The sequence below is a fragment of the Mandrillus leucophaeus genome, unplaced genomic scaffold (assembly GCF_000951045.1).
Source record: "Mandrillus leucophaeus isolate KB7577 unplaced genomic scaffold, Mleu.le_1.0 Scaffold490, whole genome shotgun sequence".
Lineage (NCBI taxonomy): Eukaryota > Metazoa > Chordata > Mammalia > Primates > Cercopithecidae > Mandrillus > Mandrillus leucophaeus.
Genome location: NW_012105254.1, coordinates 1,703,556 through 1,730,741, shown reverse-complemented (window position 1 = coordinate 1,730,741; position 27,186 = coordinate 1,703,556). Strand labels below are relative to the sequence as shown.

General features: G+C 39.7%; 1 protein-coding gene across 1 annotated transcript in view; it reads left to right on the top strand.

Moving 5' to 3' along the window:
• Window positions 1-13,899: 13,899 nt before the first annotated feature.
• The window catches only part of GRPR (gastrin-releasing peptide receptor), a 30,394-nt gene continuing 17,107 nt past the window's right edge, over window positions 13,900-27,186 (top strand). The window contains exon 1 of the mRNA XM_011995524.1: window positions 13,900-14,963. Coding sequence (XP_011850914.1) covers window positions 14,551-14,963 — 413 coding nt within the window. The 5' untranslated portion in view covers window positions 13,900-14,550. The remainder of the gene's footprint in view (window positions 14,964-27,186) is intronic.

Sequence of the window (27,186 nt, the reverse complement as noted above, 5' to 3'; positions counted from 1 at the left end):
GGCTAGTTTTTTGTATTTTTTAGTGGAGACGGGGTTTCACCGTGTTAGCCCATGTGAGGATGGTCTCGATCTCCTGACCTCGTGATCCGCCCGTCTCGGCCTCCCAAAGTGCTGGGATTACAGGTTTGAGCCACCGCGCCCGGCGGAAAAAGCTAATTTTATACAAATGTGGCTCAAGAGACCACAATGGAGTTGACTGAATATCAAGTGCAAAATTTGACAATGATCTTGGGAAAAAGAGCTACTGTTTATTGAATATTTCTACGTGTCATTTAATTTTCACAACTACTTTGTGAGTTAGAGATTATTATTTCTACTTGATAAATAATAAGATGTTATCATTTATAGATAAAGAAATATAAATACATAGAGATTCTGAATCTTGCTCAAGGTCACAGATGGGGAAACCAAGATTGACATTTGCAGTATTGTTATCAATTCAACATCGTTCACACTCATGCTTTTTCCTCGTTATCTTGGGATGCACACATGGCCACCACCAAGGAGGAAGAACTAGGAAATAATTACGTTGTTCCTACACCAAAGCTTTAAACAGAGAAAAATTGGAGTAAGTGTGTCCCCACTCCCCAATCCACAGGTCCTAATAACATCAACAGCTTGAAACCAGGAGTCAAAACTATCTCAGTTTTCCACTTTGCAAATCAGGGACTAGAAAGGAGAGGAGACTGAGGAGTGAGAAAAAAAAGGGAATGGAAGAGAAGAGGGCTCTGGGAAATCTCAGGATTAACTTTATCAAAGGCAGAACCAGAGTCTTTCCTTCTCACTCTTTCTCCTGCCAGGCCCGTTGACTATTAATCAGATTTAACTGCAAGTTATTCACTTCTTAAGAAGAGGTGTCTAGGAAAAGAATAGAACATGGCCTGCTGTTTTCAGGTACAGCGTATTCCATAGCATCGTACTTAAGAGATGGGCTGAATTTGAATCCTAGCCCTATTCCTTTTTAGATATGTGACTTTTAACCTCTCTGTACCTCTGATGCCTCATCTGTGAAATGGATGCAATTATACTACCTACTTCATTGTGTTGCTGTAAGGATCAAATAAATAATTCACATGTAGCTTTAAGCCAAGACCTGGCATTCATATTCAGTCGATGTCAATAGTGATAATAATGATCATGATGAAAAAAATAAATAAAAAAAATGATCATGATGGTGGTTGTGATGCGATGGGACAATTTTGTCTGAAGAACTCTAGGAAGGCTTTGTAGAAGAGTGACATTTCAGCTTGGCATAAAACAATGAGAAGCTTGCCAGCTGAAGGAGAGAGTGAAGACTATTTAGGGCATTTCAGGCAGCATGTGAGAAAAAATTACAGGGCAGTGAAAGAGCCTACCTAAAAATAACAAGCACTTCTGTGTGGCTGCATTCACTACATTTTTGATTGTCTTTTTTTTTTTTTGAGACAGGCTCTCACTCTGTTGTCCAGGCTGGAGTACAGTGGCACAATCTTGGCTCACTGCAACCTCTGCCTCCTGGGTTCAAGAGGTTCTCCTGCCTCAGTCTCCCAAGTAACTGGGACTACAGGCGCGTGCCCCCACATCCACTAACTTTTATATTTTTAGTAGACACGGGGTTTCACCATGTTGGCCAGGCTGGTCTGGAACTCCTGACCTCAAGTGATCCGCTCACCTCGGCCTCTCAAAGTGCTGGGATTCCAGGTGTGAGCCATCATGCCTGGCCGATTGTCTTAGGAATTTCTTAAAGGGAAATGTTAACTTGAGAATCACCTTCATGGAAAAGGCTATTGAAAACACGAACGTTTTATCTTAATACAGATGCTCTTTACCTTACTATGGGGTTACTTCCTGATAAACCCATCTTAAGTTGAAAATATCATTAAGTGAAAAATGCATTAAATACACCTAACTTACTGAACATCATAGCTTTAGTCTAGCCTATCTTGAACGTGCTCACTTTCATTAGCCTATAGCTGGGAAAAATCATCTAACACAAAGCCTATTTTATAACAAAGTGCCGAACAGCTCATGTAATTTATTGAATATCATGCTGAAAGTTAAAAAGAGAATGGCTGTATAGGTACTGGAGGTGTGGTTTCTACTGAACGCGTATATTGCTTTCGCAGCATCGTAAAGTAAAAAAGTTGTTAAGTCGAGCCATCTTAAGTCAGGGATCATCTGTACTGAGAGACCTCATATACAAGAAAGACGAGAGAGGAGCAAAGACATTGTTCAAATGATTGGCCTCTAAATTTGATTATTTTCCTCCACCTTCAATGTTAGAAGTATCAGCGAAGTAGATTTTATTCCTCTGCCAGGTAGGTCCTCCCTGGAAAGTAGAAACTGAATTAGAATTAGGTAAGAAAGAGGTACGTTGCACAGGTGATACCTGTGAAAGATAAAAGCGTTATGAAGCAGATTTGGCTAGGGAGAACCTTGGATAACGAAGCAGCTCTGACAAAGTCTCCAACAACCCAATGGGAAGCTCTGTGGCAAAGACTGCCCATTAGAAGAGTCTCCCATTGGGCAGAAATGACCAGGTTGTAGGTCTCCTGCCAAGGTGAGTCTTTGGCTGAGGGCTGTCTCGGAAGATCATGGCTTCAGCTAGAGAGTTCAGGTGGATTTTAAAGGCACTGACTAGCTGGAGGTTCTTAGCAAACCGTACTCTTTGCTGCTAACAACATGTTTTTTCTTGGTGGGAGATCTGAGTGGTGCATCTCTGTGGATGCCATAGTTCCTCTGATGAAATGTCTCCTGAGAGAGCATTATGGATGGGGGAGGTGGAAGGAGAGAAATATGTAAACTCTCAGGAGACCTGGTTTCCAACCACCACCCAACATTAGTTTACTGTAACAGTCTCTTTCTCTCTTTTTAGTGGCTTGACACAACAATGATTTATTTAGCTTCCAATTCTGTGAGTGAGAAATTTGGGTTGGACTCAGGTGGTAGTTCTCAGTGAGTCTCAGTTGGACCCATTCATGCATCTATAGTTAGTGATTGGGATAGCTGAGGGATGTTTGGTGTTTATAACCTCAGATGTGATCGCTTGCCATTACTTCATGTGGCCTCTCATCCTCCAGCAGGCCAGCCTGTCTTCAGCCACAAGGTGGTGGCAAAATTAAGCATGCTAGGATTCTTGAGACCTAGGTTATAGCTGGCACAAGGCTATTTCTAGCACATTTTGCTGGGGAAAAAATGTCATAAAGGCCAGAATAAATAGAGAGTTAGTCTACAGTTTAATGGGAAGAGTGTCAAGGTCTTATTTCAAGTAAGTATGGATACAGTGATGAAGAATATGTGTACATTTTCACAATTTGTCATACTCTATACGAGAAGTGTTAAAATTAGGTTTATGTGAAGATAAATAAGACAAGGTCTTTGCATTCCACAAGCTCTATAATATGATTAAAAGATGTTGCATGTCGTAGAAACTGGGATGACAAAACTACATTAAGAATGTAGATAAAAATAAATACTGTACTGTGACAGTCTCTTAACCTCTCTCCATCTCAGTTTTCTCAGCTAGGAAGGGGTGGGGGAATCTATTTGAAATTTTAAAAATATCTGATTTCAGATGGCAAAAATTATTATTCAGAAATTGCATGGAACTAGAATGGTATTAAGAGCATGAAATCTGTGCCAGATTGCCTGAGTTTGAAACCAGGCTTTAGAATTGACTGATTGTGTCATCTTGGGTGAATTATAAAACCTCGCTGGAGCTCAGTTTCCTCATTCTTAAAATGGAATTAATAATAGTACCTTCCTAATAGGGTTTAAAATCTAAAGAGCTATAAAGCATTTACAATAGTGCCTGGCACAGAGTGAATACTCAGCAAATGCTAATTCTAACTCCTACCCTCCTACAAATACGTGTTCCCACATACAAATACTCTTAAATAAATCTGGGTTTTGAAGTGAGAACTTAAGGGGTGAATGTGTCCGTGTTAGGTTTGGCAGTAGCTATATCTAAGGAAAAACTTTAGTACTACTTTTCGTGTGTCCTAGTTTCCGAGAAAGGGTAAAAAGCACGTCTCTTTTAGAGTACAGTTTGTGTTGCTTCTGGATTGCCTAGTAACAAAAGCCTCTTCTCATTCTTTTTCTGCTCTGATGGTTTTTACCTCAACAATTTAATTGAAAGTTAAAACAAAAATTATTGAGTTCTGCCTCCCCGACCAGTTGAAGTCACTGAATCTCAATCAAAGTGCTTCAGAAACCTATAAACATCATAGCCTTCTGTAACCTACTCAGAGTTATTAACTTTCTATTTAAAAAATTTTTTTCGTATGCTTGGCAACCAGGCTTTCTTTGCTATAGGCATAATGAGGCTTCACCCTTAAGTCAGCCTTACAGCCTGAGGGGTCTGGTCAATCTCTTTTCAAAGGCAACATTTCCACACTTTTAGGTCTTTGATTAAAGAAAGAAAATGTGTGTTGGTAAGTGCTTCTAATGGTACAAAATGCAAAGAGGAAGACTATTATCAATCATAATCATCAGAAGGAGAGTTTACAAGTGAAAGAAGAGGAGTGAACATTTTTGGATGACTATAGTGAAGTCTCTAGTTCCAACATAGCAAATTAGCTCTTCATTTTGAAAGGTGGCACTTCACTGCTGGTGAAGGGATGTAGAAGTGGGGTTAGGACAGGGAGAGGGTTGCACTAGAAGGAGATGAAATACAACTTAGCAAGCCTCGCGCTAATCCTATGAGAAGCCTCTTTGCCATGGGATCAGAAATGGGGGCATTTTTATTATTGCTAAGAGTCACCCTGAAGCCTAGCAGTGTTTTCAGTAAAACACTGCATAATTTGCTTCATGTTTCCATGAGGATGTTTCATCTTGTTTATTGAAAGAGGAAGCACAGTTGAGGACCTGTCATCATTGGGAACTAGTGAGTTTCTGCTTTTCTCTATGCCACATCTTGAATTACTTTGATATTAAAGAAATGTGACTGTAGACATGAGACAGGAACTGAGCATCCTGTTTATTTCCCTAGAGGTGAAAAAAAAAAAAACCCCAAAAAACAAAAAACACAAGATACCATTGCTGAGAAAGAAATAGAAACCACAGCTGCTGGATTCTCCTTATTGGTTTTTTTTCCACCAGTCTTTCAGCTCCCTAATTCTTTATCCCTAGTTTGTACTTACTCTTGTTTCAGTGCACTTTTTTCTTCATTTTCCTATTTGTCCATTTCACCTCTCAGGAGAACTCTGAGTCATAAATATCTCTCTGGTTCTCTCCCTTGTCCGCTGAGAGATGATGTGGTCTAGCAGTTACGCACCCAATTACAGAAACACACTTCTTAACCATGTAACTGCAGGTGAGGTGTTTGCCCTTTCTATGCCTCATTTTCTCATCTGTAAGAGGGATGTAAAGAGTCCTGTATCATAGGGTGGTTGTAAGGATTCCATGAGAGAACACACGTAAAGCATCTGGAATCAATATTGGCTCTATTATTATATCCTCTGCCCTCACCCCTTTCCACAGATGCTGTAATACTCATTATCTATCTGGATATATATTTGATTTCTGTGGGACACTAGCAGAATTTAAAATACACTAATATGTCCATGGGGAGGAATGAGGAAAGATTGGGGTGGTCAGTAAAAAGGGCAAATCAGTCTACTTCCCTGCCGCGTCGAAGAGTCATTTTCCTGCGCTGACAAGCCACCAGCTCCTCTGAAGCCAATTCCATTTTAAGTCATGTGCATTTCATGGCACTTCAATCTTGGACCTCCAGGTTGATTGATGTGGAGGAGAGGAAATGCATATCTGAATGGCTGGAATGATACCACCACCCTTTCAGGGAAGAGCTTCACTTTACACCATGCAGCCGAGACCTCAAAGATATGTGAATAGTTACTTGGTTGGCATTATTTACCATGTTAATAATTAATTACATTTATTAGACATTGTAAAAACTTTTTATAGTGGAGAATTTAAAACATATACAAAAATAGATGCATAACATGGGCACCCACATACTTTTCACTTATCTTCAGCAAGTATCAACTCAGGGCCAATCCTGTTTCATTTTTGTCCCTACCCACTTCTTTACTTTCCAAATGATTTTGAAGCAAATCCTGGCTATCATGTCATTTTACCCATAAATATTTCAGCAAGTTTTTCTGAAACAGAATCAGCACACTCTGGCCTGTGGGCTAACCTCCTATTTTGCAAATAAAGTTTATTAGAACAAAGTCACATCCATTCATTTACCTATTGTCTATTGACTGCTTTCCCAGCAGGGACAGCACCCTGTGGTCCACAAAGCCCAAAATATTTCCTCTTTGGCCCCTTAAGAGGAAGCATGCTCACCTGTGCTTTAAAAGATAAGCTTTAAAAACACTTTTAAAAACACAACTACAATACCATTATCACACCTAAAAAAATTGTGATAATTTACTACAAAGTCACTTAAAATTGTTTAGGACTTTACATCTTTTTAAATGCCTTCATATTTGTTATCTCATTTGAATCTTGCAACAGTCTCTGTGAGTTAAGAAGGAGAACCTTAGTATCATTTAAATCCCTTTTATATATGAAAAAATGGAAGAGTAGAGTTTAAAAGTAACTTCATCAAAGGCAGGCAGCTAATAAGCAATTTGAATAGAATTCAGCCTCTGATACCTTGTTGTGGGGCAATCAGAAGCTTAAATTCTGCAATATGTGAATGATAAATTCCCTGTGTATTTCTCAGCTGTTCCATTTCAAGAGTATTTGACTTGAAGAACCTGGTATGGGATATATATTTCAGACATGGCTTGGAGTTAATTTAAGGTGAGTCTCCTTCAAGCAGTAAAAACAGGTTTTCATATTGAGTGAGAGTTCCCGTGGAACCACTCTGAGTTTGAAGTGCCATGGTGGCGCTTGGAGAAAAATCTGTGGATAAGCCTGTTTTCTAGCATCTTCCTTAGAGAAGAACGTGGTGTGTTATTTTACAGGCCAAAGACAAAAGGTGAAATGTGAGGTTTGGATTCATTTTAGTTGCATGAGCACCCAGAGTCTGGGGGTGCATCCTGGCCATTTGGTCCCATAAAGCTGGCTGGAAACAAAATAAAAGCCAGACTTTCTCATAAGAAACCTGATGGCATTTTTATTAGTTTGCCCGTGAGATGGTAACACCTTTGAGAAGAGAATCCAAGAGAGCATATAAAAGTGGAAAATAGTCACAGAAAGTCCAATCATACTTTGGAAACTCTAAGAACATTAGTTTCCATTTTTATATGACCTGAAACCTACTGTACAATCAAAGGTCCTTGCTGAAGCAGGTTCCAGATTTTATATATGAAAAAAATGGAAGCATAGAGTTTAAAAGTAACTTCATCAAAGGCAGGCAGCTAATAAGCAGTTCGAATATAATTCAGACTCTGATATCTTGTGGTGGGGAAAGCAGAAGCTTAAATTCTGCAGTATGTGAAATTCTACTGGAGTAGGTTCCATTGTTTAAAAACAATGCTGGTTTCTGTTACAAAACAGCTTTCTTTCAATACATTGAAAACGTTGTCCTAGTTAGGCAATTAGCTACTTGAGGGCAGGAACCATTGTTTGCTAATTTTTGTATTTCTGGGACCTAGAGCTGGGACTGTCTGGGAAAGGAACTTAATATAAATGGCTGGGCATGGTGGCTCACACCTGTAATCCCTGCACTTTGGGAGGCCAAGGCGGGTGGATCACGAGGTCAGGAGATCAAGACCATCCTGGCCAACATGGTGAAACCCCATCTCTACTAAAATGAAAGAAAGAAAGAAAGAAAGGAAAGAAAGGAAAGAAAGGAAAGAAAGAAAGAAAGAAAAGAAAGAAAAGAAAGAAAAGAAAGGAAAGAAGGAAGCTGGGTGTGGTGGCGCACACCTGTAGTCCCAGCTACTCCGGAGGCTGAGGCAGAGGAATTGCTCAGGTTGCAGTGAGCCGAGATCGTGCCACTGCACTCCAGCCTGGCAACAGAGCGAGACTCTGTCTCAAAAAAAAAAAAAAAAAAAATGCTGTCGAATGGCTACAAAATGTCAACATTATTACTTATTTAGGTGTGAGTAAAATCATACTTTTAGCAATGAAAAAAAATCTATCACCCCAAATATAACTTTACAGTGGAGAAATCCTAGCAGATACCACCTTAATCAAGTGGTCAAGGTTAACCTCACCACTGATAAATCATATGGATAATCATGTACCCTGTAGTAGGCTAAATAATGGCTCCCAAATATATCCACCCCCTAATCCCCAGAACCTGTGAATATGTTCCCTTATATGGCCAAAGGGACTTTGCAGACACAATTAAATTAAGGATCTAGAGATGGGAAGATCGTCCTGATTATCCAGGTGGGCCCGTTATACCACAGGGCTCTTATAAGTGTGAGGCAGTGGGAGATTTGACTGCAGAAGAAGAGAAGGCAATTTGGCAACAGAAGAAGAGATTGGAGTGATGTGGCCGCAAGCCAAACAATGTTGGGAACCACCAGCAGCTGGAAGAAGCAAGGAACAATTCCCCATAGGGCCTCCAGAAGGAGCCTGCCCTGCCAACACTCTGAATTTAGCCCTGTAAGGCTCATTTCTGACTTCTGGTCTCCAGAGTTGTAAGAGAATACATTTTTCTTGTTTTAAGACACTAAGTTTGGGGTAATTTGTTACAGTAGCAACTAATACATACTCCCTGGTAGGAAGTGATTAGAAGGGTGCCTTACCTCTTATGGTTTTTCTCCCCCAAATTTATATCCCTAGTCAAATCATGGAAATATACCAGGCAAACCCCAATGAAGGGACATTCTACAAAATACCTGACCAATATTCTTCAAAAATATCAAGGTCAGGAAAAACAGGAAAGTCTGAGAAACTGTCACAGCTAGGAGGAGCTAAGGAATCATGTTGATTACATGCAATATAGTATCTTGGATTGGACCCTGGAACAGAAAATGACAGTAATGGAAAGACTGGTAAAGTTTGAATAAAATCTGTAGTTTAGATAATAGTGTTATATCAATGCTAATTTCTTCATTTTGTAACATTTTAATAATAGAGGAAGTTACATCAGGGGTATACGCGAACTCTTTGTACTGTCTTGGTGACTTTTCCATAAACTGAAAGACATTTCAAAATCTAACATTTAAAAAGGAATCCATGCCAGCAACATGTTTTCTTGTCAGACATCTGTTATTGGAGGTGGAAATAACACAGGAATGTATTTCAGGGAGTCTAGGACTGTGCTGATCAAACACTCTCAGGGGAGAGGAAGAAAAGGCTAGAAATAGATGGCTGAGGGTAGAGAAACAGTACCACTCTCATTTGCCTTCCATGCTCCTGGTGGTGCTAATGCATCAAGTTGTCCTGGGGCATAGGCAAGGGGAAAATGTTCCTGTACTTTATGAATGGAGAATCCATAGCACAGAACAGCTCAGTGACAAATCATGTTCATTGAATTTATTTTACTTGTCCAAGTTCACTGAGCAGATGCAGAAATGAAATATAAATGGTCTAATTTCCAGGTACATGGTGGCTGAGCAAGAAAGTTCAGCTCATTTACAATATTTTAAAAATACATATTTCGATCCAGATAAGAAACTTTGGTGTTGCAGAATGACAAATGAATTTCAGTGTGCACGACCTTTCTAGATTTGACTATACTTTCCTTCCCTTACACCCTGTATAACCACTCCAGGTTTAAAGCACTTGCCTTTTCTGGTCTTCCTTTTCTGTTTTCTTTTGTCTTTGGGGTGATTTTCTTTTCTTCCTCTTCTCCATCCATTCTACTTACCAGGTGTTACCTGTGGGTGCATAACAAATTACCATAAAACAATGGGTTAAAACAACAAACATTTATTAACTCATGGTCTCTGTGGATTTTAAGAGTGACTTGGAATTTAAGAGTGACTTGGCTGGGTGATTCTGGCTCAGGGTCTCTCACGAAGCAGCAGTCAGAGTCAGCTGGGGCTGCAGTTATGTGAAGGCTGGACTGGGAATGGATGATCCATTTCCAAAATGACTGACTCACACAGCTATGGACAGGAGGTTTCGGTTCCTCACCATGTGGATCTGTCCGTAGGGTCACTTGAGTATCCTCATGACATGGCTGCTGATTTCCTTCAGAGCAAGTGATCCAAGGAGAGAGGGCAAAGAGGAAGCTGCAATGCCCCTTATCATCTAGTCTTGAAAGTTATACACTCTTTCTGCTGTGTCATTCTATTTGTTAGAAGCAAGTCACTAAGTAAAGCTCACACTTAAGGGGTGGAGGTGGGGGTTAAATTAATCTACATCTCTTGAAGCAAAGAGTGCTGAGAACTGGCGAATATATTTTAACCACCACACCAGGTGTTCTCCTAGCCTCACATGTATCTGAGAATTTCGTCTTCCTCTTTAGGCTTTCTTTTGGCATCTACATTTACTTCTGCAGTTTCATGTGACTCAAAACGAAACCCGATTCTTTTTTTCCTTCCAGAAGACTCCCTTCATCTTTCTTCTAAGTTTTTAAGCCCCATAAAAAGTCACAGAATGTTGAGAAAAGAAAAGGGAACTTGAAATGATCCCAGCATTACAGGATCTGGATAGAGTCATCTGCCTCTTTTTTTGTTGCTGCTGCAGTACTAAAATTTGACATCTCTGATTCTTCTCAAGCAATAGTTGCTGCAGTCTTTTGAGCAACTTCTCCATGGTGCTGTCACAAATCTAATATTGAAATCACCCTTAGTCTTCACTGACTTTTACCACATAATCTTCCTCTCAAAGCCTAACTTCACTTGATTCTCTGTGATTCTTTTACTGTACATTTAAACTATTTGGCGTTCAGGGTTCTAGTCCTGAGTCAGTCCTCTTCACTATTTACTTCTATGCTTTCAGACTTCACCTCTCATTTTCCATTGGCTTTCTTACATTCCCTTGTTCATCTAGCAAACTCAATATGCCTGAAGCCAAATTCAGCCTTTCCCTTCAGAGTGGCTTCCCTTTTGACCTTGCTCATAGCCAGTGGGAAGAGGCTTTGTCTCCACACTCCGTGGTCCCATTGAATCTACCTGTTCTCCTAAATTCTATCAAGTCACTGTTGCCCACCTCATATTAAAGCCCCACAGAAAATCCAATCTTTTGGAAGGATGAAAAAGGTGACTATTGACTGAAATAAAAACAGAAGTGACACGCCTGGCCCAACACATAAGAAAAGATGCTGAGTCATACTCCAATTCTATTCAGAAATTGGACTCCCTGAGGACAGAGATTTTATATTACATTTGTTCCATGTCATGTTCACATGTCAGAGTGACATCCCTGCCCCAACACATAAGAAAAGATGCTGAGTCATATTCCAATTCTATTCAGAAATTGGACTCCCTGGGGACAGAGATTTTATATTACATTTGTTCCATGTCATGTTCACATGTCAAAGGCATCTCATGCTGACCAGTAAATAAAAAGCTAAGCAAATGTCTGAATATGTTTGGTGCTCTGCCAGAAGGTGACACATAATGGTAGGGATGGAAACAGTCATTATCGTTAATTAGTTGAAATGACATAGAAAATATCGAGTTAGCTTTTTTTTTTTTTTTTTTGAGACAGAGTCTCACTCTGTCACCCAGGCTGGAGTGCAGTGGCACGATCTTGGCTCACTGCAAGCTCCGCCTCCCGGGTTCACGCCTTTCTCCTGCCTCAGCCTCCCCAGTAGCTGGGACTACAAGTGCCCGCCACCATGCTTGGCTAATTTTTTGTATTTTTAGTAGAGATGGAGTTTCACCGTGTTAGCCAGGATGGTCTAGATCTCCTGACCTCGTGATCTGCCCACCTCAGCCTCCCAAAGTGCTGGGATTACAGGCGTGAGCCACCACGCCTGGCCAGAATTAGCTTTTTAAAGCATCCTTGATTCCAGAAAATATTTGATGTCAAACCTCAACATACCTTTACTCCTAAAATATCATTAGAAGAATCCATAGTGCTGTGGAACACATAATGCTAACACCAGCTATGAGAAATCAATATCTATCAGCATCCCCTTCACTTACATTGGAAGAAACACTAACCACCCAATTAGATTTAAGTAGTGAGGCTGACTCAGGACACAGGGGTGTCTAAAGAAATAAAGGGAAACAACATCCAGAAGTTATCTTTGTGAACCAAAAATATGCCCTTTAGACCAAACTTCTTAGCAAGAATACAAGATCCATCACAATCTCACCCAAACCTGCTTCTAGCTGCATTTCACGCTGTTCTTTTTCCACCCCTGTCTTCCAATCTGGGTGACCCTCTGGATTTATAGATGTCCCTCTGCTCAATGCCCTGCTCTTTCCTTTATGCCTTGATCCTAGGCACATACGATTTTCTTCATTCAAAAGACCCTGTCAACACTTGACCTTTAAAGGTATCATCTTTTCTGGAGAAAAGGTAGTTGCTGCACTCCAGAGAGGGGCTGAGGTCTGAAGAGCTGTGAGAGTACACATCTTCATGCTATTTTTCTCAGCCTCTTGCTCAGTGCCTGGCAACTGGTAGATGTTTGATAAACTTTTTTCAAGTGAATAGAGGAGTTGCCAATTCACTCGTATGAGTGCTTGCCTATTGATCCGAGGTCAATCACTCTTCTGAACTCATTGGGCTTTTCCAAAGTAAGCCTTTCCCCCTCAATCTAATAATGATAATAATAATAAGTGCTAACATTAATTGAGCACTTACTATGTGGCAAATACTATGCAGTCTTAACATGAATCATTTCATCTAACTTCACAAGTTCTCCTCACTCTGCAGATGAGGAGATGAGCTTAAGACACTAAGTAACTTGCCATGATTATAAATGAGGGAGCCAGGATTGAAGCAGAGCTTGTGTACTGTATCATTAAGCTACATTGCTAGCAACTAATCAACACCACTGGGCTCATGGCTATCGGCTCATTATTGGTGATACTGATCTCTGCCGAGAAGCTCTTCCACCTCTAGCCATGCAGCATCAGTCTCCCTCCTGCCGGCAGAGAGGAGCGCTGAGTCTTTCATATTTACATAGGAAGCATGGCAGCAGCCTCAGTGTTGGAACCTGCCACTGGAAATGTCCATAACAACACACTTGGGGGACTTTCTTTGTGGGCCCTGGCATGGTAAGTGCAAGTTTTGTCATTCCTTATGGGTTCTGAAAAACGAGACTTTACCTGTTAGTGACTGGCTTCACGCCGTGTAGCTGGAAGAGCTGGCTTCACATAAGCCATAAAGACGCACTCTAATAATGTATTTAGAAGTCGTTAGCTAAAGGTCTAAGCCTGATTCTAATAGTACTCCCTCAATGAAGCTTTTCCTAGCACTCCTTCAACTACAACTTACTTCTTTTACCACCCCCTCAATTCCTCAGTATTGTATCTATCACTCTTTTATAGTTCTTTATTTTCCACACAGGGCTATAAAGAGGATATTTGCTATAAAACATGGCAAACATTCAATTCAAAAATGCAAATAGCTGCATCAAAATGCCAATTCATAAAATTTTTAGATCAGATGAGAAAAGACCCATTTTTCTGGAAAAGACTATTGATCTTTGAGAGTTAAGAATACAGCTGGTTCCCAATTTAATTTCTCCCTGGTAAACAGAATAGGAATGGCTTGGCAAATCTACAGGAAAGAGCATGTGTGCATTGTGCTTCTGGCTTTTCCGGATGTCAGTTGCTGAAGGTTTAAGGTGTGAGTCTGTGCATGTGTTTCAGAGGAGCAGTCCCTGTTCAAAGAGGCAGTGGGAAGACTGAGTGGGATAAGTCACACACGGACACCCTGTGCATCAGTGTGCATTTAATTCAAAGACAGACCTCATTTGATAGCAATATTAACATGTCATTCTAATGAATTAGAGAAAATGAGATGTAAATTCCCATCTGGATTCATGGGGATAGTATCAGAAAGATTTCCAGTGCCTTTGCAGAATGCTAGCAACATTTATTAAATACCTACCCTGGGTGCTATGTGCTTACATGAGAAGCCAAAGGTATCTGTTAAGCTAGGTAGGAACTGCAGTCGGCTGGTTGCTTCTCATCTGGAGAAAGCAGGCAACTGGGCAGTGATTGAAGTGTCCAGCAGGGGGCTGGCATTCTCTGTCTATAAGTAACACTGGTTCCTCTTCAAAGCCTCGGCTCAGCGGAGCTGCTGTTTGCTGGTGAAGCCCGTGACGTGCAAAGCATCCTGCCTATAGGATTTGAGGATTTCTCAGTGCAGTTTTTTTCTACCCACTTTAAACCTCCAGATTCTAAATATCAGGAAAGACGCTGTGGGAAAATAGCAGGCCAAAAGTTCTTAGTAAACTGTAGCCAGGGAGACTCAGACTAGAATGGAGGTAGAAATAACTGACGCAGAGTAGGTTTAATTCTAAGCCTTTCTGTGGCTAAGTTTTTGTTGTTGTTAACTTATTGAATTTAGAGTTGTATTGCACCGGTCATGTGAAAGCCAGAGCAGCACCAGTGTCAAAATAGTGACAGAGAGTTTTGAATACCATAGTTAGTATATATGCACTCAGAGTATTTTTATTAAAGAAGACAAAGAGCCCAGCACAGATCTCATCTTCATCTTCACGGTTGCAAAATCAATAGTTAAGAAATAGCATCTAAGGGAACTTTCAGGTGGGAAAAAAATCTAGAGATGGCTCTAAATGACTGTTTCCTTCTGAACTTGGAAGTGGACCATTTCGTGCACTGCAACATCTCCAATCACAGTGTGGAACTCCCCGTGAACGACGACTGGTCCCACCCGGGGATCCTCTATGTCATCCCTGCAGTTTATGGGGTTATCATTCTGATAGGCCTCATTGGCAACATCACTTTGATCAAGATCTTCTGTACAGTCAAGTCCATGCGAAACGTTCCAAACCTGTTCATTTCCAGTCTGGCTTTGGGAGACCTGCTCCTCCTAATAACGTGTGCTCCAGTGGATGCCAGCAGGTACCTGGCTGACAGATGGCTATTTGGCAGGATTGGCTGCAAACTGATCCCCTTTATACAGCTTACCTCTGTTGGGGTGTCTGTCTTCACACTCACGGCGCTCTCGGCAGACAGGTAAGTACCGGCTGAAAGTTACATGCTCTCCAAGGGAGGTAGACGCCTGGGTAAACGACCTATCATGTCGGGACAGGGAGCTGACTGCACAAGGGAAGTTTTACTCAAACACGGATTCCCTTCCAGGCAGGTTTTTGTTGTGGGGATGACTTCTGGAGTGTAACATATTGGTTTAAGAAAGAAAAGTAAGTGAATGATGGCGACAGAAGGAGACAGATGAGAAAAATAAAATCTCTAAGCAGAAAACTGAGGTGTCTTTTTCTGGAGACATATCTATTTAGCATTGCCTTTACCTAACTTCTCCCTCCTTGCAAAATTAATTGACCAGTGAGAAAGACAATCACGCCCAACAGAGTTTACACCTCAGGCAAATGTTTTTTCGAAGCAATTCAAACCCCTCAGAGAACAGGAAAGTTCCACTGGATTTCTTCAAAACCTTCTTTCAGAAATAACCAAGAGGAGAAAATAAGCCTCATTTCTCTGAAATTCATTTTCCTCAGACAGTTTAACTTTCCTCACAGCTGGTTTTGTATTTGACTCTCTATGATAGAACAATTGTGTGCCGTTTTTTCTAAGTCTCTCTTAAATGAAATCAAGCATTATTTGAGTTCTTAAAATTTTCTGGAGAAAACTCTATTCAAGGTTGATTTCTAATTTTAATATCTTTATTGACAATACTTCCATATACCATATTTTTGGGGCTTATTGTGGGGAGAAAGAGGGAGTTCACTACAGTTTTTTATTCTGGGAAATATACATATTTGCAAATTGCATTTCTTGTGTGAGCACATTGCATAAAAGTTTACATTTATTCAGTCTTAAAACTTTATATTCATTCTTTGAACATTTATCAAGTGTCTAGCATGTAAAAAAACACTTGCCTGAATTAACAAGTCAAGAAATAGCTGCAGATTGTTCACACAAATAACATACTTTATGCACTTCTGTATTCTGGAAATTGGACATAGTAATGAATAGACTTTCAGACACAGCATAGGCCATATGGTCAAACCCAGAAAAACTGCTGCAATGAACCTGAGACTATAAATTTTTCACTTATAATCAACTGTACGTTATGTGTTAAAGATACAGAAGGATTTGAGAGTGTTCCAGAAAAGACATAGACGCTGCTCTTGAAAGTTTATACTCTGAAGAAAATGTCCCACATGTTAATACATGTGGTGCTGGATTTTCATTTTGTAGAGGAACAAACAGTCCTCAGGTGATCTGGCTTTGTTGAGTAATGGACAAACAAAGATAGTGTTATCAGTATTTATGGACATGTGTTTATGCTTAGCTACCTGAAGCACACTGCCCAGCACACGACATTTTCAACGACTGAAAAGTAATAGCATAGATGTAAGGTTTTCACATTGTACCGACTCGACAGCGTTTCTCCATCCTCTCCATTCCCCTTTGGCTTGCTCTTAACCCTGCACATCTGCCCACAGATACCAATGACCACAGACAGTTTCATGTACTGATTCATGGCTGGCAAACTCTGGAGGTGGCAGAAGGGCTGTGGCTTGTTACCAATGGCCGAGGGCTCTTCAGGATGAGGGTAATTTTCTTAATGGGAAGGAGAGATTTTGGTTTCCGGGTTGGGGAGTGCAGTGGTACAGATGGTGTTTACACTCTTCTTGGAGAGAAAAACAGAAAGGAAAGTGAGGGCATGGAATGTAAAGATGCAGCTGCAGGGAACTCTGGAGTTTCAAAGCAGACCAAGTCCACCATCAACAGAAAGGGAAAGCTCTTTCAAAAGCCGGGTTGCACTCCTTCGCAGCTCCAGTGTGTTCCCAGTAAGTTTGTAGTTACTGCCTGTCTTTGCCAAGTTCAGAAATTACTAGAAGCTCCCATATAGCTAACTTTTTGTGTTTTGCTAAGTCTTTTAAAAGCTGATGGATTGCCTGAATCACAGGCAGTGCATCTAACCAATTCCAACAGAAAGAATAGGTATTGAGCTAAATGATTAAGACTGTACTTTTCTATTCATCTCATTTTTGAAAGCAATGAGATTCTTCTATCTTATATCTCATGAGGTTGGCAGGGTGAATATAAATTCTATATTTTTTCTTCTCAACAAGGTGTAATCTATATACACAGTAAACTGAACAAGTAACAGCTCAACACATTTTTGCATATGTCTATAGAACTGCATAACCAGATAGAGATACAGAACAGTTCCAGCATCCTCCAGAGTTTCTCTTATGCCCTTTCCTAGTTAATACCCCCATACAGAGGCAATCACTATTCTGATTTCAATCACCATAGGTTATTTTTGCCAGTTCTTTAATCTCATATAAATGGAATCATATAGCAAGTACTCCTTTGCATCTATCTTCTTATGCTTATCATTATCTCTGTGATAGTCACCCATATTGATACGTGTAACAGTGGTTTATTCTTTTTCATTGTGTGTGGTGTTCCATTGTATGAATATACTTTGGTTTATTTAGTTGTTCTAATACCGATGGACACTGGGTTGTTTTTTGTTTGGGGGATGGCGACAACCTGCTCTGGACATTCTTATTCTTGTCTTTGGGGGAACATAAGTGTTTATTTCTCTTGGGTATATGTCTGCGAGTGAAACTGCTGGGTTATAGGGGCCTATATTTACTAAATATTGCCAGTTTTCAAGGTGGTAGTCTGTATTAGGTAGATTGGTGAAAGAGTGAATGAATCAGAAGACCCTCCAAACCAGATGGTCACCAGAATCACAGGGGAGCTTTAAAAACATACAGATTCCTAGGCCCTGTCCTAAATCTACTAAATTCAGGGTTCTGAGGCATGAGTGGAGCACATAGTGATAATCATCCATCCCTGCCCCCTATACGTTGCCCAGCATTGCCAGTCCTCATTCCAGCTTCCTTTCCCCCCATCACTGGGTGAATTCGAGTCTGTCAATATGAAAAGAATATCAAGTTTCTAGAAAAGTTTGTACTGGCATCACCGGGTAAAAGGGAGACTTCAAGGCAGTCCCAGAAACCAGAATTCTGGGGATTTGCACAGCTGAGCAGTTGCAGGTTTGCATTCAAGCACGTTCAATATTGATCCCCATCCTCCCTCTCCTCCCATGCTTTCTGTCCTTACACACACACTGACATCCTCATACACAGTGGTTGCACTGATGTGTTCCTGGCTTTGTTTCTGGGCTTATGCTGTGTCCCACCCACTCTCCAGCATGCTTTCTCCTTTCCTAAATACAGACTATTCCTCATCCCATGTGGCGTATGGGCTAGGAATGGGTATCAACAAACCTGTATTTTAGACATTTTCCTGCCATTACTACCCATATGAGAAAGTGGGACTAAGTCACTTAACTCTCTGACCTTAGTTTAATCATCTATAAAATGATGGAGTTGAGCTAGGCAATTTCTATGGTCCCTTCAAGTTCTAAAATCTTGTGATTTTTTTTTTTTTTTCTATCTTGTTCTCTATCATTCAGAATCTGATTCAAATCTCCTCCTTAAAACCCTAAGTTGAGCCATTCTAGCTCAAATTTCCTGACCCCCTTGAAATATCAGATTTATTATCTGAGACATGAATTATCTTGTGACACCTTTTATATTGCTGTTTTGAACTGTTTTGTTTGTCTGTTTATTTTAGCCTCTCACATATTCATTGCTTTACATTTTTAGGTAGATTATTAAGAATGTGAGAGGGCAGAGATTTTTAATATATTCTTAAATCTTCCATAGTGCACCACAAGTTTTCTTGTACCAAATGGGTGATCAATAAATACCGACTAATTAAAATTATGTTTAGTTAATGCATACAATTTTCCTCATTCTTATTCTTCATTCTATTTTGAGGATTAATCTGAAAGCATACTCTTAAACATAATGTATTGGCCGGGTGCAGTGGCTCACGCCTGTAATCCCAGCACTTTGGGTGGCCGAGGCGGGTGGATCACTTGAGGTCAGGAGTTTGAGACCAGCCTGGACAACATGGTGAAACCCTGTCTCTACTAAAAATACAAAAATTAGCCGGGTGTGGTGGCAGGTGCCTATAATCTCAGTTACTTGGGAGGCTGAGGCAGGAGAATTGCTTGAACCCAGGAGACAGAAGTTGCAGTGAGCAACCTGGTTGCAGAGCAAGACTCCATCTCAAAATAATAATAATAATAATAATAATAATAATAATAATGTATCACATAGTCATCTGCTCATCTGTTCTCTATTAAGCTCTCATCTGGGTAGATGAGAGAAAAACTATTTTTTGTGAGTCAGTAAATAGATTCAGGGGATAAATAGATGGGTGGATGGATGGATAGACGGCTGGCTGGCTGGTTGGGTGGGTTACATGTATGAGTGGACAGATGGGTGGATAGATGGATGAATGGTTGGATAGATGGAGATATTTTTTACATTATTGGTCCTTCCTATTAGATGTCCACCTTTGTGCTAGGTGCCTCATTATTATGTAAATGAAATTTGAGATCTGAATTGGACCCTCAACAGAAAAAGGGTGAGAGTGGTTTGTGTTTTCTTTTCCAATAAGGTTTAAAGCTGAATTTCATGTTGACAACATATACAATGCCCAACTTATATTAAGCCTGCTTCAGTGCTATTATTCAGTGTTATTTTTACTAGAATGCGGCTGGCAGAATGGATTCTAAGGACAGATGGATATGGCGGTTCCACTGTAACATGATTCTTGTTTCATTCTATGGAAAGACTGGTTATAAGTTTCTTTGTTACTTGGAATGTGGAAAGAAACAGGAAGGTGTGATATTTCTGCAAGCTTCTTGAAGTACAGATTCTTTGAATTTTCTGCAAGGAATGTATGTGATAACATGGTTTGTAGCTTTCCCAACATCTAGAGCTGTATGGTCTAACTTGGTAGCCACTAACCACATGTGGCTATTTCAATTTGCATTTAATTTAAATGAAATGGAAAATTTCATTTCCTCATCACACCAGCCACACATCAAGTGCTCAGTAGCCACATGTGGCTAGTGGCTACTCTGTTGGACAGTGGAGATACAGAACATTTCAGTCATTGCAGAGGGCGCTATTGGACAGTTTAGAAAACAGTTTGCTATATGCTTTGGGGTCCAATTTTCTTCCCCAGGATACACGTTTACTCCTCTCTCTCACTGAGGGTATCAGGAATTCCTCAGATAGGCAAATATCAAATGCCTCCCAGCTGCACAGGCTCTTTCTGGCTGGGAAATATCTTCTGTTGGAAGACACACACAAGTGAAGAGGGAAGAAATGAAGCAGCCCCATATCATCTGCAGTCACAGGGTTGGGGAATTTAGGCATCCCATTGATGAGGTTTTGAGACTTTCCAAAGACATGAGGGGTCAGCTTTCCAGATCTCCACTGTGAACTTGTGTCTGATCTTTCCATTCTTTCTTGTAGGTCCTCTTCCAGCTGCCAGTCTCTCTTTTATATCCTCCTGTCCCAAGACTTGCCAGAACAAACACTGCTCTAGCCAAACTCTTCTCACTGCCTCCCACGTGTGCCGCCAGACTTCTCCCCTCTCTAACTTCATTTCCCCTTCTCTGATGGCTGGGCCCTATGCTTTCCATCTACCCAAATCCTATCAGTCCTTCAAGGGATAGTTCAAGTCCTTTCTCTTCTATGAAGCATTCCCTGATCTTTTGCTTTCATTGATTTTTTTCCCTTCCCAAGATGTTTCTGCCTGTATTGTTCATTAAATGCCTAGTCTATCCTGTACTACTAGGTCTTTGTTAGAGATTTGTTTTATACTTCCTTAATCATATGGGGTAGTTCAGAGGGATCTGTGTCTTCTACAGTAGCCAGGCCCACTCTGCATTCAGTAAGAGTACAATAACGACACCTTGGTTGATGTTTGAGCAGTGACAAAAGGATAAAGTCCAGCAGCTAGAAGTAAAAGTCATCTTGAAGTTCACACCCTTGTTTGACACAGAGCCCAAAAGAGGTGATGGGATTTAACTTTGTCACAACAAATTCAGAATGGAGTCAGATTAGAAAGAACCCTTTCATCCTCATTCCAAGTCTTAATTCCTTCAGGGGAACTGGAAACTTTTCTTCAGAAACCATCAGACACAGAGTCTGATTCCATTTCCCTTTTCTGGACAGTGGGAACTACTGATGCCAAAACCTACCCTTCTGAAGGAAAATACCCTGAGTGACTCCAGGGTAGTCCCCTTCTAATGGGGTCACCCCAGTAATTCTAAAGGCTCCTCTACCACTCTAGAGGCCCAGCTTCATTGACTTCAAGGAGATTGGCCCCTTTCTCACAAGCGAAGACTTCCTTAATTTCATTTCTTGTAAAGCATCCTTCTAGAAATGCTTTACAAGAAAGTCCTTCTGTTGGAACCAGTTTACATGAGCTGCCAGTTCATAACTTCTGTATAGTTTGATTTTTCTGAAACACATGCTGCCCCTCTCTGGAAGGAAACTCAACTCATGTCTCTCCATGGCAATGGAACTACCACAGCTGCCAGCAGCCTCTGGGAGTGATGAGAGGGCAGGTGCTGTTGAAGTGAGGTTTCCCAGCAAGGCTCTTTCAAGTGGATCGGGAGAGAAGGGCAGCAAAGAACTTTGACCTTGTCTCTCACATGTTATCTTTTAAAGTGTTAGGCTTTTATGTGACTAATTAAGTATAATTTCTGGCAACTTAATATGCACAGAGGCAAAAAGGAAAGCACAAGCTTCATCATGAAACATAGAGTATAGCCGGAAAGGGCTCCCTGCTGAGGTTTTTTGAACTGTGCCTGTCAATAACATCCTTTGAAAACAGGCTAAATTTACATTTTTGAACTTGTAAGTCCTCCTATGGGTGGGGTTTGCATAAATTCTCTCTCACTTAAAACACATGTTTTTCAGAATAAAAGAAAAAAAATTTCTCCATTTCTTCTTTTTATTTCCTAGTAATAATAGAACAAGGGATTTTGAACAAGTGCATTTCACATATTACACATCATTTCCTATAGGAGGTCTTCCTTGACCACTCGATCTGAAGAAATCACCAGTACTATCCCATAATCCAATTTCTTTTTTTCAGGTCTACTGAGGTGTAGTTTATATACAATAAATTTTTTACACTCGTATGAATTTTGACAAACATACAGTCACATCACTACCACCACCAGCACAGTCAAGATAGAGGATATTTTCGTCACCCCCCAATTCTCTCATGCCCCTTTGTAATCTATCTCCTTCTTCCACCTACAGATCCTGGCAACCACTGATCTTTTCCAGAATGTCATGTGAATGATATCACATAGTATGTGGCTGTTTTAAGTCTGGCTTCTTTTAACTCACTTTTTTGCACGTATCAGTGATCCATTCCTTTTTATTGCTGAGAAGGATTCCATTGTATAGATATTCCACATTTTGTTTATCCATTCTCCAGTTAATGAGCATTAGGGTTGTTTTTGGTTTGGGTGATTATGAATAAATCTACCATAAACATTCTTGTACAGTTTTTGTATGGATATATGTCTTCATTTCTCTTGGGTAAATATCATCCATTATTATTTTCTTGAGAATTATTTTGCTCATTTGTTTGTTTACTGTCTGTCTGCCACCACTGGAATGTAAGCTCCAAAAAAGTGGGAGGCCATCTCATTCTTTGGTGTATTCTCTGATACTAGAATAGTCCCTAACCTGTAGTAGGTGCTTGATAAACATTTGTTGAATTGATGAATGGATGGATGCATGAAGAGAGGAATAAAGGAATGAATGAATTCTAGTAGGTCCTACTGGGTAAACCCCGAATACTGGATTATGGTCTGTAAATCACATTGCTCCTTTCTTTTCATGATTAACAGAGTGATTGCGGGAGAACAATGGTTCCAACCCTAGATGACAAGAGTTTATCCAGATTTTATGGGGACTCTTGGGGTGGGGGCATTTTAAAAGAAGAAAACAAATAAAATTATGACTACAAAATTAGGAAGAGAACTGGATATTTTTAAACCTTTAGAAATCACACATTAGATTTAGAAATCATAATAAATCACAAGTTTAAAGAAGCTGGTAAATTTCACCATCATCATAAAATCCAGAAAAAGAACATAATATCTCTTAAATAACTGCCTGACACACTTCTGTCATACTTGTTTTCTTAAATATTTTGGCTTCATCCTCATTTGTCTCCCTTTAAAATGACATTATTTGGTAAAATCCATTTCTATAGAGAAAATAGAGGAGGTCAGTCTTCTAGCATGGTTTATTAAAATTGGCTTTTTATTAACGGGAGATTAGAAAAACTTTCTTTCAGCTTCATATCTCATTATTGGTAGTGCCATATATATGTTTAGGATTAACATCACACTTGGAAAAGCCATTATCAAGTTTTTTTCTCATCTGGACTGTAAAAACCCAAAGCATTTCAAGTTTTCTTGTGTTTTGAGTAATCTTAAATACTTATTCAATTGATGACTCCTAGTAACCTATTTATCATGGATGTCTTCACATTATGAGTTTTGTGCTATCTCCATCAATGTCAGTATTTTGTGAGTATGCACAACATCTGTGACTTTACACAAATATATTTGTTGTTTGTAATATGGCTACATGTTTCTGCCCTATAAACACAGACACTCATAAATTCAATTGTACTCATATATTTGGATTTAAATCTGCCATCTAATTGTTTAGTTTCCATTGGTCTCACCTGTTTCATAATATTTTTTCCTTCCCTTCTTGCTTTCTTTTAAAGTAGATATTTTAATTATTCTATTTCCCTTGTCTCTGAGTTTGTTAATTATACAAACTCTTCTTAATTTCTTTTAGGGGCTTCCCTAGAGTTTACAACAGCATGTATCCCTGACTTATTAGAATCTACTATAAATTGGAACTTTCCTACTTCCTGGAAGATGCAAAAATAATAGGACACTTTTAACTTCATTTAAAATTCCCTCTTGCCTTTTTGTTGGTTATTGTGACTCTCTAGTTTAATTCTCTCTAGATTTAAAAACCTACATTATTTTTATTGTCGGTACATACTTTACATATACTCACACGTTTACCTTTAGATTTAGATTTAGATTCCACTTCTTTACCTTTCCTGTTGTTCTCCATTTTTTCTGGCATCTCTGTGGCTTCATCTGAGATCACTTTACTTCTCCCTGAAAATCTCCCTTCAGTATTTCATTTAGTGTACACATTTTCTCAGTCTTTGTTTGTCTGAAAGTGTCTTTGTTGCATGTACTTTTGGAGGATATTTTCAGTGGACGTAGAAATCTAGGTTGGCAGTTCTTATCTTTCAGCACATTGAAGTTGCCATTCATTGTCCTCTTACTGTATCTGACAGTCATATGTCAGTTTTATTGTTGCTCCTTTAACAGTATTGATTTTTTCTCTTGGACTAATTTTAAGATTTTTCTCTTTATTTCTGATTTTCAGCAGTATTACTATGATGCACTTAGGCATGGTTTCCTTTATTTCTGCTGCTTGGAGTTCATAGCATTTCTTAAATCTGTGGCCCGAACATTTTAGTTAGTTTTGGAAAATTCTCAACCATTACACTTCAAATATTGCTTCTATCTTATTATCTCTTTCCTCTTCTTCTTCGTCCTGGCTACACATAAGTAGAATAACTACAGGTTAACTTTAAGCTTTTAAAGTGTTTTCCCCTTTGGTTATCTTTGCTTTTACTAAGGCAGGCAATTTCATACTAGAGTCAGACCTCTATTACTGAGAAGTGTTTTAAGCACAATTTCATTTCACCGTTTTGCCATGTCCCATAAATTTCCTACTCTCTTTCCTGTATTTGCCATCTTTTGTTTCTCACCGTACTTCAGTCTGGCCATTTTCAATTCTCTAATCCTTTCTTCAGTTGTGTGTAGGCTGCTTCTGAAGCTTCCATTTAATTCTTCATTTCAGTTATTATATATTGCAATTCGAAAATTTTCATTTCGTTCCATCTTGTAGTCTCATTTCTCGAATTAGTCCGAATACATTTTAAAATACCTTTCTGGTAACTGTTAACATGTAGGACCTCTATAAATTTATGTATAAAGAATTGTCGATCATTTGAAGCTCTAGATGGTGCTATCTTCCAGAAGAGATTAGCTCTTGCTTCTTGAAGGTAATTAGGAAGTGGCATTACCTCTGATGCAGTCAGGGATTGAACAGATTGGAGGGTGGACTTTGGTCTTTGTGAGAGTTGGTCTATTTCTAGTTTTCCCCTGTCACCGAGGCTTACCCTTTCGGACATCTCAACTAAAAGCCTGAGGTGTTATCCTGGGCTTCTCTCCTCGGTGGGCCGTGGATTCTACTTATCGTCCCCCTTCATCCTAAAACTCCTGGAAGTTGGGCTCAGCTCTCACTTTCTCTGCTGCTGCTTGACATTTGGTTAATGCCTTAAGGGGGAAATGATGCTGAATAACAACTTCATGTTTTTGCACATCATTTCTCTCCAGGATTTTGGACTGTCAAATCCCTATGACCTTGGTATTTCTCTGATGTTTTCAAATAGATTTTTAAAACTTTTCCTTCCAGGAGAGTTGGTCAGCAACAAACCAGTTTGCCATTATCAAAAAGAGAACATCCCCTACTACTACCTCCCTTAAAGACCTGATCTGCTGCCCTCAAAACGACACACAACCCAGTTTCTTTAAAGAGGCATTCGTAGCTACCTATTCAGGCCTGTGGGATCAACATTCACAGCCTCAAATTATCTCAGCAATTCTGAGTGAGAGAAGTGAGTTCTGGCTAACCTCAAAGTGAGTAAGTCAGGAATCTCAACTGATGCCTGCAGCAGTGGACACTGCCAAGCATGTAGGTACATCAAAGCCTCTGGGATCTTTAAACTAAGCCAGGACTTTTAGCCCCAATAAGCAGGAGCTACAGATGACATTTCGCTATTCAGTGATTGATAACAGCTAAAATTTCATGGGAAGGAAAAAGCCAGAATGTTCCTAAGGTACATTTCTTTAAACTTCACATCTTTATTACTTTTTCTTTCTTTCTTTGTCTTCTTTCTTTTTTTTAATATTGTTTTTGTATTGTACTCAGGCCAGCTGGCCAGCGGTGATAGCTAAAGATTACATGGGAAAGAAGTAGGGGGAAAATGCAAAATTTGTCACATAAAGAATTTATTTTCCAGTGTGAGGAGAATTTACTGTGACAATAATGTCACAGTATGTGACTCACTTCTTTCTTCATGCTGTCTACATATACATAGAATAACTACAGATCAGCTTTAAGATTTTCAAGGTTTCTTTTTTCCCTTTGGTGGTGGTTATTTTTTAATTGAGTCAGGCTGTTTCATACTAGCCACAGGCCTCTGTTATGAGAAATACTTTAAATATGATCTTAAAACAATAGAAAATTATGTAAAAAACAAAATCACAGTAGTTACCCCATGAGTACATATGGGAAATGCTTATTTCTTTTTAAATAAATGGTGATCAGAACAGATTTCTAAGAATTTCATTATTATCTTTTCTTCTCCCTTTACACTTTAAATGATTGGGAACATCATAGAAAACCAGAAAAATCAGAATTTGGCATCGTTTCTTTCCTAGATGTGAACAGAAGTGAAACTGAAGTTTAAAATGATGATTTAAGGAATACATGTACTGTGGGATGAAGACAAGTACAGTCAATATCTAGTTTTAAGTATTCTTCACTTGTGCTTTAAAAAGACCTGCGCATCTAAAGTGCTATAGGTAAACATAAACATCTCTGCTGACCTGGGGATCAAGAAACCCAGGTCTAGTCTTGGTTCTCAGCTAACTGGCTGTGGGACCTCTCTGGGCCTCAGTCTCTGGTCTGTCTCCTCTTCTATGACCTCTAAGTTTTATATTCCATAGTTACATATAAAACAGATTTATAATTATAGACTCATTTGTCTGTACCAGGATAGCAGCACTTTATATGCTGAGCTAGCAGCATCTAGTCTAAGAGCTCTTCATAAAGGCGTATGTCAGTATTCTTATACGGTTCATTAAGGGCTTTTCCTAGATGTATCTTGCTTCCCCATTTAGATTTTAAACCCTCAATGGCCAGGAACTATTATATCCATAGTGCCAAGCAGAGCCTGAGATGCCAAATTAGTGCTTAACTGTGCTGTTAGACGAAGCATCCTGAGCGATGAGTGCTTAGTACTGGAAGACCAACGACAGGGGTCAGCGGCCTATTATCTTCATTATCACAAAATAGTAAGTCTAACAGACAGTGCTGTGTGAGATGGAAAATGAGCTTACCTCTGTTTAAAGAAGGAACCAACAGCTCTGGTGTGGACAGTCAGAGAATAACAGAAACAGTAAAACTTT